The sequence below is a fragment of the Styela clava genome, chromosome 15, assembly GCF_964204865.1.
Source record: "Styela clava chromosome 15, kaStyClav1.hap1.2, whole genome shotgun sequence".
NCBI lineage: Eukaryota > Metazoa > Chordata > Ascidiacea > Stolidobranchia > Styelidae > Styela > Styela clava.
Genome location: NC_135264.1, coordinates 17,606,827 through 17,623,498, shown reverse-complemented (window position 1 = coordinate 17,623,498; position 16,672 = coordinate 17,606,827). Strand labels below are relative to the sequence as shown.

Genomic DNA, 16,672 nt, shown 5'->3' with positions numbered 1-16,672 from the left:
GTTAGGGTTGGGCCATAATTTCAGATCAAATACTACAGGAGTCACTTGGCTAGTCCCCAAACTTGTAATAGAACTAAAATAAGGAAAATGGGAATAATATTATGGCCTATGTTTTGTATTGCTGGTATAGGCGTATTGCTGGTATAGGCTTACCATACGTCCGCTTTAGGCGGAACAGTCCTGCTTTTTCGCGTCTTGTCCCACCGTTCGGACAAGTCTGTCAAAAGTCCCTTTGGCATTCAGCCACGCAGCATAATACACGAACATGTTCTCGTTACTGTTGCGTCTGTGTAGCGCTAGCCTACTTTCTGAAGGTGGATGCGTTTGTTTTCAGCTAACATTGTTAGAAAACGTATCGCATGTAAAACCAATTAGTCTAATTTCGAACCATTTGTACCGACCAGTTGTCTTCAGAGGCATCCCACTTTGAAGTCACAAAAGTATGGTATCCCGACATGGACTGGTATGACTGGGTATAGTACATCATACGACTAGGCAGTCTTATCGGCTTTTCTCACCAGGGATAAATACTGTATGTAAATCCTATCCTTAGTATCTGTGTGCTCTTGTCGGCAATAGCAAAATAAACTATGTCCATGTGTATGTCTCGATTCTCGAAATAGGCTGCAGTCGGTAACAAAAAACAGTGCTAGGCTAAAGAAACTTCATTTCATCATTTAATTCAAAATCACCAAAAAATTACACAAAAACAAAAAAAATGTATAGAAGTGTTAGAACAACAAATAAACAAATTACTAACAAAATTAGCGCTGTAAGCATCCCATGTACACTATAAGTAGAATACTGACGTCATGTTGAGTTTCTTTTTACTTTTATATCTGGAGGTTGAAGTTTGACCGAAAGCATTCACTGGAGATGACCTTGGTTCCATGTGATGAGGCAAATAGTTAGGAAAATACACAGAAAGTTGAATAAAAGAACTTACATATTTTCACAAGGGATTCATTAATCCTAGGTTAATTTTCTCTCATAAAAGGGCTCTTAATAAGCTGCCCTATATGTTTATAATAACACAGAAAAATTCGACTCCAAGGAATACTTGTGTTAGAATTTTGCTTGGAGTGTATAGTATGCCGGTTTAAGCAATTGAAAAAACTCAATTAATCACTATTCAAATATCACTGTTTGACGTTATCGCACCTCTCAATATCCCTTGTAGGTTCACATCCCATGTGGGTTAAATACGTGCATTGCAGACTCCTGATTTAGCACATTCGTTACTCTCAAAATTTGCCAAATTCATCCACACACTTTCACATTCTATTGGCTCGGACGGGTTTCCAGTATCCATTACATTGAACTAAATATAATGATTAAAAAGGATATCTTTCTCTGTAGGTTTTTTTCTCTTTAATTGTCATTCCAGCAGAAGATGTTGAAGGAGTGTTGTTGTTCACTCTTGCTAGTTCACCAACTTCGGGTGTATTCTGTAATGAAAAAAGTCAAGTGTGTGTACCAATATGAAGGTAACTAATTTTGTTCGGCTACTTTACATCGAGTTGTGTAAAGGGACGGAAGCCTATGGGCAAGGACTATATTTACTTGGCTAACACAGACAGCCCCGGGCAAGGACTATATTTACTTGGCTAACACAGACAGCCCCCAAACTCTTAATAGAACTAAAATAAGGAAAATTGGAATGAAAGTTTGGTCTAAAAAGCGATCCCATCTCCAGGAGTGTTTCTTATTATAAGAAAAAGTCTGTTATATTTTATTGTTCCATACTCGATTTATTTAAGACAGTCTGTCTTTTTTCTGCACAGCAGTGAAGAGCCGTAATAAATTGTTCAGACCAAATTGCACTCTCTAATTTAGCTATATTTTGTCTGGGATGGCTGCACAGCCTGTTTCTTTATTTTATTTATTATCATTTCAAACTTATTTTTTGCACAGCGGTGCTGGGGTGGGTCAAGCTATCCAACAATTTAATGAAGACTGGCTAACAAAATTATGTTGAAAGAAACTTCAAAACTAGTTTCAAAGAAGTTCAAACTCTGTAAAATCAAAATAACTCTTCAAAACCATGAGTGGTGTAAACGTCATTGGGTTTTGAAAATTCTCTGAAACTCACTTTCCTGCCACTTTCTTTTGTTGCTTTAGGAAAACTATCAAAGTCAGGTAAAGACAGGTCAGAGTCTTCAAAAGGACTAACCTGAAAAACATAAAAAGGCTCTTGTAGCGTAATAGTCATGACACTCGACAACAGTGAAAAACTGTCGAAAAATACTAAAAACCTTCCTAAAACGTGCAGAAAAGAAATTTGATTTACATAAAGAATAATGATATAAAGAGTGGTAACTTCACATTGCAGTGCTTCTGTGTGACCAAGTAATCTCTGTAGAAAGCCTCTAACTAAACTTTAAAACTACAATAGGAGGCGAGGAAGTTATCTTCATTTATAACAGAAAAATGGAGAAGATGACTGCTAAAACTGTACCGAATCATAGTGATGCAGTATATGCCGGCAAATGCTTGTTGCCGTGAGTTCTGGAGCAGTCAAGAAAATAGAAATATGTAAATCCTATCCTAGATAAGTGAACCCACATCACTAAAGCTATTTGGTACAACTTTTGGCTATATATCATCACAAAAAAACCAAATTATGTCGAGTAACGTATCGAGAAAATAGCATTTTTGTAATATTCAGATCTCTACAGCTAAACCTAAAAATTCAAATAGAGAACTAACCAAAATCAAAAGTACAGATTTGCAACCCAGTTCAAAAGATGGCACCTGATTCACAATGACAGAAGATCAAAGTCCATTTCTGAAAATTTGGTTACTTTTGTTTTATTGTGGCTGATACTATACATAGCACAAGGCAACAACTAGGAATCATATAATGATAGGATAGGATTCCCATACTTATACCAGGAAGGAGAAAAGACAATAGTATATGTCAATTTGTCAAACCACACCTTTTGTCCGATAACCAGTCCCTATTGAGTAAGGAATTAGTTATCCAGGTATTAGTTTCATATCAGTGGTTCCCAAACTTTTTAGAGTTGGAACCCACTATTTATTACCACAGCTTTTGGCGACCCATTTAACTTTTTATGACATAACACAGCAATGGCTAATCATCGCAAAACTACCGTGTTTCCTCGAAAATAATACCTGGCCTTTTATAAGACCTAATTTGAATTTTAAAAATGATTCATAATTAAACCCTTAACTCTTTGAACTCTGAATCCCCAGAACGACGCTACTCTCTCACCCTGACCTCCCACGGCGTCGCATCGATTTGACGCATTAAAAAATTGTAATATCTCTAATTTCAAATCAAAATAACTTCTAAACCAGGGGTCACCAACCTTTTCGAAGCCGGGAGCTACTTCTTGGATACAGATTAAGCTGCGGGCTACCAGTTCAGTGTACACTTCTAAAAAACTCAGCTGCTCGATTGAGCTTCAATTATTGATATAATTACTGGTATTTAGTGAAGTATAGACACTAATAAACTTTAGGATTTATACTAAAATAGCAGGACAAAATTCAATTGATGTAGCTTACTTATAAGAGCCGGTATTAAGCTTAGTTTGGAACAGACCTGCGGGCGACTCATATGGTCTTCGCGGGCGACTTGGTGCGCGTTGGTGACCCCTGTTCTAAACCATTAGATATCAGATGGTCTGTAATATGTCATATAAAAGCTTATCTAGTCTTTAATTTTTAACTGGCATTATTTTCCACGAGATGTTTTGATGAGATGTGTAAGCCTAATTTTAGCCCCATCTACTATTTTTTTGTATTTTGGTAATATTTAATACATTTTTTAGAAATGTATCATCAATATAAGTAAAATTTTGAAAAGTATATAAAATTACCTTTCGGAGAATATACGGATGACTTTCTTAACATACGCATAACTCATTTTATTGCAGAATTTGTACTATCTTTTTTTTTTTTTTTTTTTTTTTTTTTTTATTTCATAAAATAAAATAATATTGAATTAATCAATATTAGAAGATAAATAATACATTCATAAAAAGTAATATTTCACACTGTTTGAAATTGTAATCTAATAGTATGGTATGAGTAAACAGAAGATTGGAGAAATTTCACATTTTATCTATATACTATACAATCAATTACTAAATAAAATTATATTGAAATAAACAATATCAGTAATACAGTCATGAAGAGTATCTCACATTTTAGGTATATACCATATAAGGGCAATCATATAGCAAATAGAATAATATTGAAATAACAATTTTTAATTCAGCAATACAGTTATAAAAGGTAATTTCTCACAATGTTTGCAATTGTAGTCTAATAATGTTATAAGAAAACAGCAACATATCACATTTTATGTATTTAAGGAAAGAAAAACAATAATATGTAATTAAATAGCAAAAAGTCACTTGATCGACTATTATATAAATAAATGCCACTTTCTTTTGTGTATCAGGATTTTACTATTTTTCATTGCTATATATTTCTCGTTGTCACGAATATCACGAATAAATTTATAAAAAACATCAAAAATTGGTTTTCGTTTCTGGATCCGGCATCTATATATAAAGAAGCGGGCAGCCAATAGTACACAATTGATGAATTGTATTTCAGGAATGTCATCAAAGCCCATAAAACATTCTTTGATGGAAAGATCAAAATTAAAGTTATCTGTCTTAAAAACAATCCACTGGTCTATCTCGGACCAAAATTTACTAGTTATCTCACAATAATAAAATAAATGCAAAAGGGTTTCGATATGTAATTTACAAAATTCACACAAGTTTGATTCTACTATCCCAAATCCATATAAAACATTATTCAGCGTTATAGCTTTATAAAACAGCTTCATTTGAAAAGATCTCAGCTTTGTCTCAATAGTTGATGAATATGAATTTATGAAATATTTATTCCACTGTACACTAGAAATATTGAAAGATTCTTGCCAAAAGGACTTGTACGTGTTTGGAGAGACAAACTGTTTCATTATTATTATTTTATAGGTATTTTTGCACGAATAATTTTCAGTGGTGGTTGAAAGAAATTCACTAAAATCAAAGTCACAAATTTCAACATATGATTGCACAATGTCATTCCATTCCTCAGGAATACTACCTATGATTTTGTAATAAGTTCTATAATCATCAACATTATATTGCATGCTATATTCTTCAAGTAGCTCAAAATAGGTATAGAAAGTATTATGAGAAATTAAATGTCTAAATTCAGAAATGCCATGTTCTTTCCATGTAGAAATATAAAAAGGTTTTCTGCTATATTGCAACTTTTTATTGTACCAGATCGATTGATTAAGTATAGGCACATTCAAAACAATATTCTTATACTTATACCAGTATAACATCATGTTTCTAATAGTGATAAATGGAATATTTTTCATAAAATGGGAGTTCCAGAATAAATTCCCCTTTAACAAGAATGTGAAATCAAGATTCTTCAAATAATTAAGTTCTACAAGCTTCCATTTACAAAATTTGGTATCATCTAATAAAAACCCCACCCACTTAATTTTTTGAGCTATTATAAAACTATGGACATCAATCATGTCAATACCACCCAACATTTTTGGACCAATTAGTGTTTTTCTTTTGACTCGCTCCCACTTAGAATTCCATAAAAAATGATATAGTGCAGCGTTTAGTGATTTAATATATCTGTCTGGAATGAAAACAGGTAAATAAGTAAAACTGTAGGTGAAAAGCGAAGCAATTAGTGTCTTAATTATACACACTTTACCTAGTAATGTAAGATTCCTCATTTTCCACACTTGGATAACATTTTTAGCTTTAATTATGATTTGAGGGAAGTTTACTTCAAATAATTTTGACAAGTCAGCAGGGATATTCACTCCAAGAAATTTTAATGAGTCAGTCACTTCAAGTCTAAAATTTGAAATGTAATCCATGTTCATAGGTTTTCCAATTTGCATTATGTGTGATTTCTCCAGATTAGTTTTACATCCAGAAATATCACCGAAAACATTTAAAATATTAAACAGGTTTTTAGCACTGGTACTTGATCCATCTGTAAACACAGTTGTGTCATCAGCCGCCATTGCTATTTTGACAGTTGAATCGCTAATTCGTATTCCCTTGATTCCTTCATCTGCTCTGACCATAATTGCCAAAATTTCTATGCAGCTCAAAAAAAGGTATGGAGAAAGTGGATCCCCTTCTTTTAAGCCTCTTTGTAATAAAAAGTTGTTGGATATGTAGTTGTTATTTATAACACAGGATGTGCTGTCTTTGTACATGATCTTGATCCAAGATATAAAATTTCGCTGAAAGCCAAATTTTTCAAGAACGTTGAATAAAAAGGGCCATTCAACACTATCGAACGCTTTACAAATGTCCAAATTAAAAATTGCACCAGGTATATTATGATGTGACGTATAATTTACCAAATCACATACCAATCTAATATTTTCTCCCATTTGCCTGCCTTTGAGAAATCCTCTTTGATCTTCATTGATGATATTATTCATTACTTTCTGCATTTGTGTAGTCAATAATTTACTTAAAATCTTATAGTCCACATTAAGCAATGTAATGGGTCTATAGTTTTTGATTTAATTCCTTTCTTTATTCTTCTTCAATATTAAAGAAATCAATCCACTGCGTTGGCTATCACTAAGTGTTCCTGTAGACCAAGAATAATTATAGGAGTTCAATAGAGGAACCTTGATTTCATCCCAGAACTTTTTGTAAAATTCACAAGGAATTCCGTCCATGCCCGGGCTTTTATTATCTTTCATCGAAAAGAGTGCTTTCTTACAATCGGCCATTGAAATCGAGCCGTCACATTTTTTAGATGTTTCATCTGCCATTTCTGGAATGTTTAAGTAATTTAAAACATTATCAATCTCGTTTTCCTGTGGCATATTTGAACAAAAAAAATGTTCATAGTAATTATATATTTTGTTTAATATAATCGTTTGATCTGTCTCTGTATGATTGTCGATTGTTAGTCTTGTAATAGTTGAATTTGACTTTCTCCTCTTTTCTAATCCAAAAAAATATTTGGAGTTCTTTTCACCATTTTCAGCCCAATTAGCCTTACTTCGTATGATGCATCCTCTAATAATATCTTGATACAAATTGTCATATTCCTTTTGTTTTAGCAACAGATTGTTGTATGTCTGCTCAGAGTTATCTATTAAGAGTAGTGTCTGCAAATTATTCATGTCGTTTTCTATCTTAGTCATCAGTTTATTTCTTTGTCTTTTTTTTCTGCATGAGTAAGCAATAGTTTCTCCTCGAATTACGCATTTTAAGGTGTCCCAAAAAAGATGAGGATTGACAGGCTGATGAGAATGATCATATATGGTATTAGATATAACAGTTCTTATTGAATTAACATAATCTTCATCATAGAGTAGGCTGCAATTAAATTTCCAGTATCCACTACCACGTGGTGTTGGGTTGAGCTGAAGATCCAAAGTGCAAAGGGAATGGTCAGATCTTATACTTGGTACAATATTACAGGCAGGGATGGCCAATACCGAATAGTTCACTATTTCGAATACATTCGAAATTATTTTTTTCGAATATGAAATTTCGAATACTTCGAAAATAAAATCCACAAATTGAAGCTTATCTAAATGTATGTAGGAATTTCCATATAATAAGCAATGGAATAACTGCTATCTACAAGTTACAACCTAGCTATATTACCAGGCATTTCATATTTGCAGATTATTGCAGTATATATTTTATATACCACGAGTCATGTTAACAGAATTAAATTAATACGGCAATAGTGGTATCGATGATGGATTTGAATATTTGCGTAACACAAAATCATCCTAGTAAAACGCTCATACTTTTAAATACCAACCATCATCCAAATTATTTGAGTTATTTTTCCGACTTGTGACAATTTTTTCGTGAGTACAAAAATGCGAATCAAAAATTAATTATATTCGGGAACTTTACCACACATTATAAGTCCGCAGATCGCCGTTGTATGTTTGAGTAATAATACGTAATGAGTAATAATTTATTGCAAAAAATCATCCTGGTAAAGGATCGATACTTTTAACTATCGTTATCAGAATTATTTGCCAGAAATTATTTTCTAATAAATCGACTTGTTTTTCCAACTTGTGACAATTTATTGGATATCGTAACAATGACGGCTATAAATACCGTATTTCCCGGCTAATAAGTCCACATGGCAAATAGGACGATGTCTATTTTTAGCACCCAAAAAGGGGTTTTTCCATACAGGCCCCCAATAAGACGGGTAGAAAAATTGTGTCCCTGTTGTTCAGTTATGCTGATATGCGCTAATGATTTTATATGTTTAGAACCAGATCATGTTAGTTTGGTAGAATCATATTACCAAATTAACTATTTTTAACAATTGAGTGGTAAATTTAAGTTGTAAAACGGCAATCATTTTGGACAACCTATTAACCCGAATGTTGAAATAATTTTGGAATGTGATAAGTAATACACTGTACGTCCACGGGTTATTTCACAGCTGTGTTTTCCTGTCCCTGTCGTGTTCTGCTGAATCGGCAAAACGAAAAGGGTCACAAATCACTTTATCTCGGTGGCCGTGTTTCTCTTTATTAAAGTAACGATAACCGGTCTGCGATTAAATATCATGATTGGCAGACCCTAAGACCCAAATATAAGGTTACACAAATCATGCTTGAGAAGACTCATGCGAATAAAAACAGGCCGCATAGAACTACATACTTTCTCAATTAGACGCCCCCCTAGAAAAGCGACTTATTGCCCGGAAATACGGTAATTGTCAATTTTTTGACGTAATGGAAATGAATTTGTAAATTAAAAGCCTCGTAGACGAATGTCGGCAATGTCCACCCACGCAAACGTGCAAATGTGTCGCAACACTATGCGACGTACGGTCGCACAGAATATAAACAATCAAAGTGCCGATTCTATTTCATCGTCATTACAATACGTGAGACAGCGTAAAAAGTCGTTTGAAGATTCCCATAAAACAAAACACCACGTTTACGGCGAAAAGTGGCTACTATTCGAAATTATTCGAAAAAGAGCAGAAAAGGTATTCGAATACTTTGATATTCGAATACATTCGAATATTCGATTCGTTTTGGACAACCCTGATTACAGGCTTTTACTTTTTCAAAAAGAGTATTTGATAATAAAAAAAAATCAATTCTGGTAAGAATCTTAGCTGGTTTTTGTAGATGTGAATAAGATTTTTCTGTAGGATGAGTTATACGAAATGCGTCACATAAATCATATTCACTTATTATATTCAGAACAGTTTCTCTAGATTTTTGATTACTATGTATCGTCCTTCCACCATGTTTGTCCAAGTTATTATTCAATACAAGGTTGAAATCGCCCCAATTACTAGGTGATCATATTCAATATTATCTAAAACTTCAATCAATTCTTCGAAAAATTCAGGCTTGTCCACATTGGGACCGTATAGATTTAGAAGACCAATTTTTTCACCTCCAATAGTTGTTTCCAGAGCAATGTATCTTCCATTTGAGTCTATTAGTGTTTTATGTATACTATAATTGACATTTATGTTGAACAAAATTGCTACTCCACATGATTTACTTGTATGATGGCTGAATACACCAGTACCTCCCCATTCTTTTAACCATAGATTTTCATCTTTATCTGTTCCATGAGTTTCTTGCAAGAAAATCATGTCTAGTTTTTTTCTTTTGAGGAATGTAAAAATTTGTTTCCTTTTTTCAAAGTTTGCTATTCCCCCTGTATTGAAGGAACCTATATTTAGTGCTGTACTATCCATTAGTCAGAGAATCACAATTATAGTTTGCTTGGTAATTACCACAGGTACATGAAGGACCATTTTCTGCTGCACTTATTATACCACAGGAACAAAAAGTTATTATTTGATTGCAATGAACATTATCACATTTTTTAAACATACCTTTTACAGGTGGCATGATTAATGAGGAACAATGGCATTTGATGTAGACAGTTGAACAGGTTTTGCACTTCAGTAAATTATTTTCCCATTCACTTATTTCTAAACAGCAAGGTGAATAATTGACTAATTGCTGGCACAAGTTGCAAGGAATAGGGGTATTGATATTTGCCACGTCTTTGGGTAGAGCAAAATAACCATCATTCTGACAGCACTGTTTGAGAATCAAATTCGATGTGCTACAGTATTCACACATGACCTCTTTTGATTCATCAGAGAGTATTATTTCTGATCCGCATTTGGCACACATTAGAAGTTTACTGGTTTCCTCATCTATCATATTTACCTCATGTCCATCACTTGATACATTGTCAAATTTTCGTTGGAAACGGGGTTGTTCGTTTGGACTGTCTGAATGAAGACGCTTTTGTTGTCCGACTAAGAGACTTTGATTTTCTTGCATTTTGGTTGACTGTGACGTCTTGGGTGTTTCGATAATGCTTTTCGAATTGGGTAGTGTATGGTTTGATGTTTCTGGTGTTATTTGCAAAGAGGCTTTCTGTTTATTTTCTTCCTGAGTAGATGATGAAACATTAGACAAATTGATAACCTGTTCAGTTCGATTTTGTTGATGTTGAGACTTTGGAGGAAGCTTATCTATATTTACAATATCTTTTAGTGCAGTGATTTTGCTTTGTTTTTGCATTCTTTGTCTGTTCTCTTGGTTTTGGATTCTCAGTGGACAGTCAATTTTAAAATGCTCAAACGAACCACACTGCTTACACGTTTTTCTTTGACCATAATATTTAACTGTAAGCATGTACCCATCAACATATATATAGCTTGGTATTGGATTTTCATTGAGTAATTTAGGTTGTATTTGAACATTCATGGTTCCTTGTCCTATTCCATCTTTATCTTTTGATTCAGAAACCTCTGAATCAAATTGAACATGTTTAAGCAAAGCAGTTTTTATCATACTTGTAGTTAGGTGACCTGGCACCCATGATATGTCAACCCTAACCTTTTCAGGCTCATATAAATACCACTTGCATTCAGGTATAGGGTGAGATTCCAAAAACGTTGATAACTTCAGTACCGCTGCTCTTGAAATACACGTTACATCGATAGAGTTATATGGTCTGACTGCAATGGTTTTAACATGATTCTTAGTTAAGCATTGTAAAATAATGTTTTTCGCTGCATTTCTGAAGCCGTCTTCGAATGGTTTTTCTCTCGAAAATTGCATATGCAGACAATGTGGTCGTCGAATTTCCCTTGTTTTAATTTTGTCTCTGAGTGGCGGAATAACGCCAGATTGTATTTTCAAAACGTCGGAGTAAGAAGCCGCCATGTCTCACGCTGCTTGCTGCTCACACAGAATTTGTACTATCGATTCAAATGGTTTGCGAGCAAAATTGATCAACTATTTTGACGCCAAGTTTGCGTAACGACGCAAAGGGCGACGACGACATTGTCGTGATAACGTTCATGCGACGTTTCGTGCGTTAATTCTTTGCGTGATTCGTATTTTTCATATCTTTATGAAATTAAAACGGCAATAACACTGCGTATTGTGTGTTTTAGTCGAACAGATTTTGAGGCTGGATGTAATGCGTAAATTTCCCCGTGTATCGTTTACAAGTCGTTAGTCGCTTCACGAATACGAACTTAAGTAAATGACGTTACGAGCATGCGAGGAAAAGTGTTTCTCGTAGGAAACGTAAACGTGCTACGTGCCAAAAGTAATTGCTTAACGTCGCTGCGTAACGGCGTAAATGTGTTAGGTCGTTATTTACGTCACCTCGACGTCGCCTCGATCTTGCAACAAACAAAATCACGAATAAAAATGCTTCTAAAATTTGAATGGTGCAACATAAGTTCAATCTAATGGTATCACTGGAAAGCTATCTTCAAATTCTACAAATTTTGTCGATAATGTACTAGGTTTAATCAAAAGCAAATTGAAGTTTTGTCAATTAGATTTGAGCAAATTTATGAAGTTTTTTATGCTTTTTAATTTTGCCAATTTTCATAAGATGATCACAATATTTTATCTCAATTTTAGAATTATACTTAGTCCTGTAGATTATCTTTCACACGATGTAAAACTTGTCTAAATATAATAAATGGTTCGCGAGATACGAGGTTTCAAAGTTGCATACCTCCTACGGCAGGGGTCGGAAACCCATGGCTCGCGAGCCATATATGGCTCTTTTGGTGACGGCATATGGCTCCCAGAAAAATCTATTATTCTAAGATTAAGCTTACTACTGTTACTAGACTTCAAACTATTTTATGGCCAAATTTGGCAAAAAATTCCCAATACGTTTGACAACGCGGGCCCAGCGCATGTCTATGTTATGTAAGAGAATTACCAGACAGGCATTGTGACAAAACATGAGGATTCTGGAACATATATTGTGACATCACAAAGCGATAGAGTTTTAAAATACTACGGAGATGCCTGAACGAAAAAGGGTGATTAGTATCGTAGATTTCAATTTGGGCTGCAAGTGAGCAACCGTTCAAGGCCCGCAGCGACAACATGCAGCATCAGAAGTCACATTAAATGTATATTGACATGGAATGTGTTGACTTTTGAGTGAACATTTTAGGCCTGATTAAGTGAAGAAATGTTATATGGCTCGCACGGAAATGCAATTGAAAATATGTATATTTTATGGCTCTCTTGACCAAAAAGGTTCCCTACCCCTGTCTTAAACCATTCGAAATAATAGCAATTCTTCTCTATATTTACAGAAGGTTTCGGGAACTCTTAAATAGTTTTCAGTCAGCTCAACGTTTTCCAACATTTTTCATTGATTCCCCCTTTGCCATTTCGAAACTCAGTATTTGCACTTAATTTCTTCAACCTTCATTAGAACCTCAGCTAGTGTTATGCTCATAAATCGACGCTTCAAAAGTGTGCGCACCAAAGCAAACTATCCTGAGAGAATATGCCTTGGTACATCGGGAGCACCCATAAATCAGTATCATAGTAATGATAGAGAACTAAAAAAAATATATCAAATACTGAAAATTTCTCGTTTCAAGATCTCCCCAATTGGGAAATGTGGAGTTAGATCATTTTAGTGATCCTTCATTACTTACCCAGGGAAGTGGTTGAACCCCTCCCTCCTCTCAGACCCTTGTGACCCTCGAAAATCACCCATTTTTGGCCTCCGGTCTAACTTGGCTAAGAACCCCCCTTTCCAAAATGAACTGTTCTTTGGGGCGGGGAAGAGGTCATCTATCCTAAAGTAATGCCCTATCGTAAAGAACTCTCATTGAAGGTCCTGAGGCGATCGTATCTTCTCCCTCTTCTCACACCCACAAAAAAATGACTCAAGATAAAGAACTTGAGGCCACACACAAACAAGATAGTATTAGAGAGAGAGAGATTTTCGTCAACCGGAAAAAAAAAACAGTCATAACAATAAATAATGGTAACAAAAAATACACTTTTTTCGGTATAGACTGGAAGAGCGATACGACCATGCGGTCATCAGAGTCAGCTCCCTCCAAGTTTACACTGATAAATTCACAGTAAAATATGACTATTTGAAGTGGTTAAAATTCATGAAACAAAATTTGAAAAAAAAAAACGAACAAAACAAAAAAAATAGACTAATTAATTGTTGTTGTTAACATCTATATATACAAACACACAATTTGCCAGTTTTATTTCACTTTTTATTATTAAAACGGGATTTACATAAATGTTTTTGATTTGATTAAACAGTTATAGTTCGTCTTTTTTCTATTTTCTTCATCTATTTTTACTCCTCTATTTTTAGTCTGTAAACAGCCAGTTGAGTGAATGCTGATATAAGTATGGTTTTTGGTGAAGGTGAATATTGTTCCGACTTGTGGTCCTTAGGATTAATTACTTATCATTTTGGATGTCAGACCCATATGCTATTCACTATTGATCTATTACATGATTTTTTGATTCAAGACCATGGCATCATGTTGTGGAAATATATTGTTTCTGACGGTGATTTTTGTGTTTTATTTTGGTGAAAGTGTGACGGGTCTAAGGTGGATTGTGCTTGGTATATTTGCGTGAAACGGGATTTATATGAATGTTTTTGGAGAGGAATGCCAATGAGGCAACTTGATTATATGGCAAACAACGACGTCTCGTCTGGTCACCAACCCAAATTTCTAATTTTGGTTTTCCATTAGTGATAGAACTAGTAAGAAAAAATTTTGTTATGCCTTTGACTGATTACCTGCATTGGTATATATGCCATTTTTATGGGTGTTTATACGTGTCAAGATTGATAATTATGTTGGCCGCCCAGCTCATTGTGTTTTTCAAACCTACATTTAATTTATTCTCCTTACTCTACTTGATCATAGCAACGGACATCGGGTCTGTCATTATAATTTTTCAGTAATATTTTCAAAATTTACATTTTTTGACCATGAAAACACAAAGTTCTCATAGAAAATTCGCGAAGAAACTAAAAGGTATGTTGTCACAGGGCTTCGTCATTCCAAAAACGTATAATCAGTCAAACAATGGAAGAAACCAGACGATATTTCGAAAAATTCGATTTGGAAAAAAGCTGAAAATCACTCCCACAATCACTTTTCCATAACCTAGACTAGATGAAAGACGAGATTTGTCTGACGTAAATATTTGTCATACGGAATATGGAAAAAAAAATTCCAGACACGTGACCTATTTTTGGGCCAATCAGACTCTGGAATTGACTCCACTCGCGACTCTAAGTTTAGAACACTGCGGCTGGGCAAACACCAATCCGTGAGCAGTAGCAGCATATTCAGGGATTTCCCTACACCCCCTCTCTAATTTCAAGGTGTTTGTTATTTGTTTGTCGGAAGCATAGACTTGATGGTGGGGAAAGCCGTAACCGACCAGCAGTTACGTGAATCACCCATCCTCTTGCACATAGCCAACCCGCATGGGATTCGAACCTGTAATCCCACGCAGAGTAATTAGAGCTGCGGTGGCGAGCGTATTCCTAACGCTTAGCACGATGAGCCACACGCCGAGCCTTCTGTTTTTTCTAGCAGAACTGGGATTTCTCTGATTCGGCATTGCCTTAGCCAATTCATTACTCCCTCAAGATATGCTGATGGGAGTGCGTATTGTAACGCTTCTCTTCTTTGGGTCTTGTACACTAAATCAGGGGTTGTGCAACCTTTATTGCAGAAGGGCCAGATTTAAGTAATTGGGTGAGGCCGCACCTTCATTCGAAACCTTTCAATAGAAAAAGCTAGTTTTGCTAATATGACACTCAAGCACTGGCATGTGATTGGATTTGCTCGTACATACCAGATAATTAAACTAAAAACTCGTTTTGCGGGCACTCCATTCAAAGTTTGCACTTCTCCACGGGCCGCACAATAGGTCTTCGCGGGCTGCATTTGGCCCGCGAGCCACAGTTTGCACCCCCTGCACTAAATTAATAAATAAAGATTTTTTCCTATTTCAGCTCTCTTGATCATATCACAAAGCATAGCAGTCTGGCGGAGGGCATAGAACGAACGCAAAATCCATTGAGGAAGATTAAAGAAAAAGAGCGCCAACTACTGGTCGAGAAATTTCTTCATGATAAGTTAAAGTTATAATTGCATGCTTTGTATGCTGTTCAAGTCTTCTGCTGTAACAAGGAATTCCCGAAAGGTATGCGATTTATTTATACAACTTAGCAAGGTCTTTTGCCTGGGCTCTTGCTTGTGACCCCTAGAATATCGATTCTCGGCCCTAGAAATGTGAGCGCAGTGTGATGGAGAAATAAAGATATTTAAATAGGGCGAAGTGAGAAAATTCATAGCACTTAGTGGCCCCCTTTATTATATAAAAGCGAAAGTAAAAGTTTGAGGCCCAGTGAAGACATTTGCTTGTTTCCCCAGAGGAATTAATCTGTGCTCAGTTTGAGAAGTCCTGAACTGAGACCTTTTCTTGTGGTTACAGGTTCCAAAAATTTGTAGCTCTTCGTGACCTCACTATTAAAGTAAAAGTATGCCAGATGAATTAATCTGTGACCCTGTATAGAGTCGAGGGCCCAGTTTGAGAAGCCTTTAACTTAGGCTTCCATACGTTCCGTTTTAGGCGGGACAGTCCCACATTTTAGCGTCTTGTCCCTGTAGCCGACTTAATACACAGACATTCACCAATTATCATGTTCTCGATACTGCTGTTGCTGTGTAGCGTACCGATAGCCTACTTACTGAAGGTGGATGCATAGTTTATTGTTAGAGGATAATTGCTACAATTTGTTACGCGTAAGCATCGCACGCCAAAAGGGTGCTTAACGTTAATGTAAATTTCTTTGTATTTTTCAAACTGAAACCGATATTTAGACAGACAGCGCATGAACTCACGATGACAATATGGTCAATGAAGACAGCCGGGATGGTTTTAAATGTAGGCCTCTTATGTAAAATCAGTAAATTCAAAAAATCACAGCTTAGGTTTTGGAGGTATCCCTATATGCTATCCCTACTTTAACTGAAACCTCTTCCTGTGATTTCAGGTCTTCTGCTCCGATTGTTCAATGGTTTGTATGAAGAAGATGTTGTTGATGGGAGACTTACTATGTGTGGAAGGAAGATGTTAATGAACAGTATTGTGGAAAGGGGAAGGCATTGTTTCAGGTCGGTACCTTGTATGTGTGGCACATGCCATGTTATTTGAGGTGCTTCGTTTTTTTAAACACATGTCTTAGTTTATCTTTGTTTAGGCCCGTCAGTGCCTAGTTTTTTGGCATGTACCATCAGTTTTATTGAG

The 16,672-nt window shown here is 35.3% G+C and overlaps 3 protein-coding genes across 4 annotated transcripts in view; 1 reads left to right on the top strand and 2 right to left on the bottom strand.

Moving 5' to 3' along the window:
* The window catches only part of LOC120334055 (eukaryotic translation initiation factor 4 gamma 2-like), a 56,662-nt gene that overhangs the window by 37,572 nt on the left and 2,418 nt on the right, over positions 1-16,672 (top strand). For both annotated transcript variants that reach the window (XM_078120577.1, XM_078120575.1), the window contains one exon: positions 16,419-16,539. In XM_078120577.1, coding sequence (XP_077976703.1) covers positions 16,419-16,539 — 121 coding nt within the window. The remainder of the gene's footprint in view (positions 1-16,418; positions 16,540-16,672) is intronic.
* The window catches only part of LOC120334479 (uncharacterized), a 62,934-nt gene continuing 46,921 nt past the window's right edge, over positions 660-16,672 (bottom strand). The window contains exons 23-25 of the mRNA XM_078120570.1: positions 2,093-2,173; positions 1,348-1,448; positions 660-892 (exon numbers count right to left, since the gene is read on the bottom strand). Coding sequence (XP_077976696.1) covers positions 868-892; positions 1,348-1,448; positions 2,093-2,173 — 207 coding nt within the window. The 3' untranslated portion in view covers positions 660-867. The remainder of the gene's footprint in view (positions 893-1,347; positions 1,449-2,092; positions 2,174-16,672) is intronic.
* On the bottom strand, positions 9,129-11,271 carry LOC144432433 (uncharacterized). The gene has a single exon (XM_078120574.1). The coding sequence runs from the start codon at positions 11,255-11,257 to the stop codon at positions 9,758-9,760; it is 1,500 nt and encodes a 499-aa protein (XP_077976700.1). The 5' UTR covers positions 11,258-11,271; the 3' UTR covers positions 9,129-9,757.

What these genes read in the sequence shown, in the direction of transcription:
- LOC144432433 (XM_078120574.1), bottom strand. Translation starts at nt 11,257, where the DNA reads ATGGCGGCTTCTTACTCCGACGTTTTGAAAATACAATCTGGCGTTATT.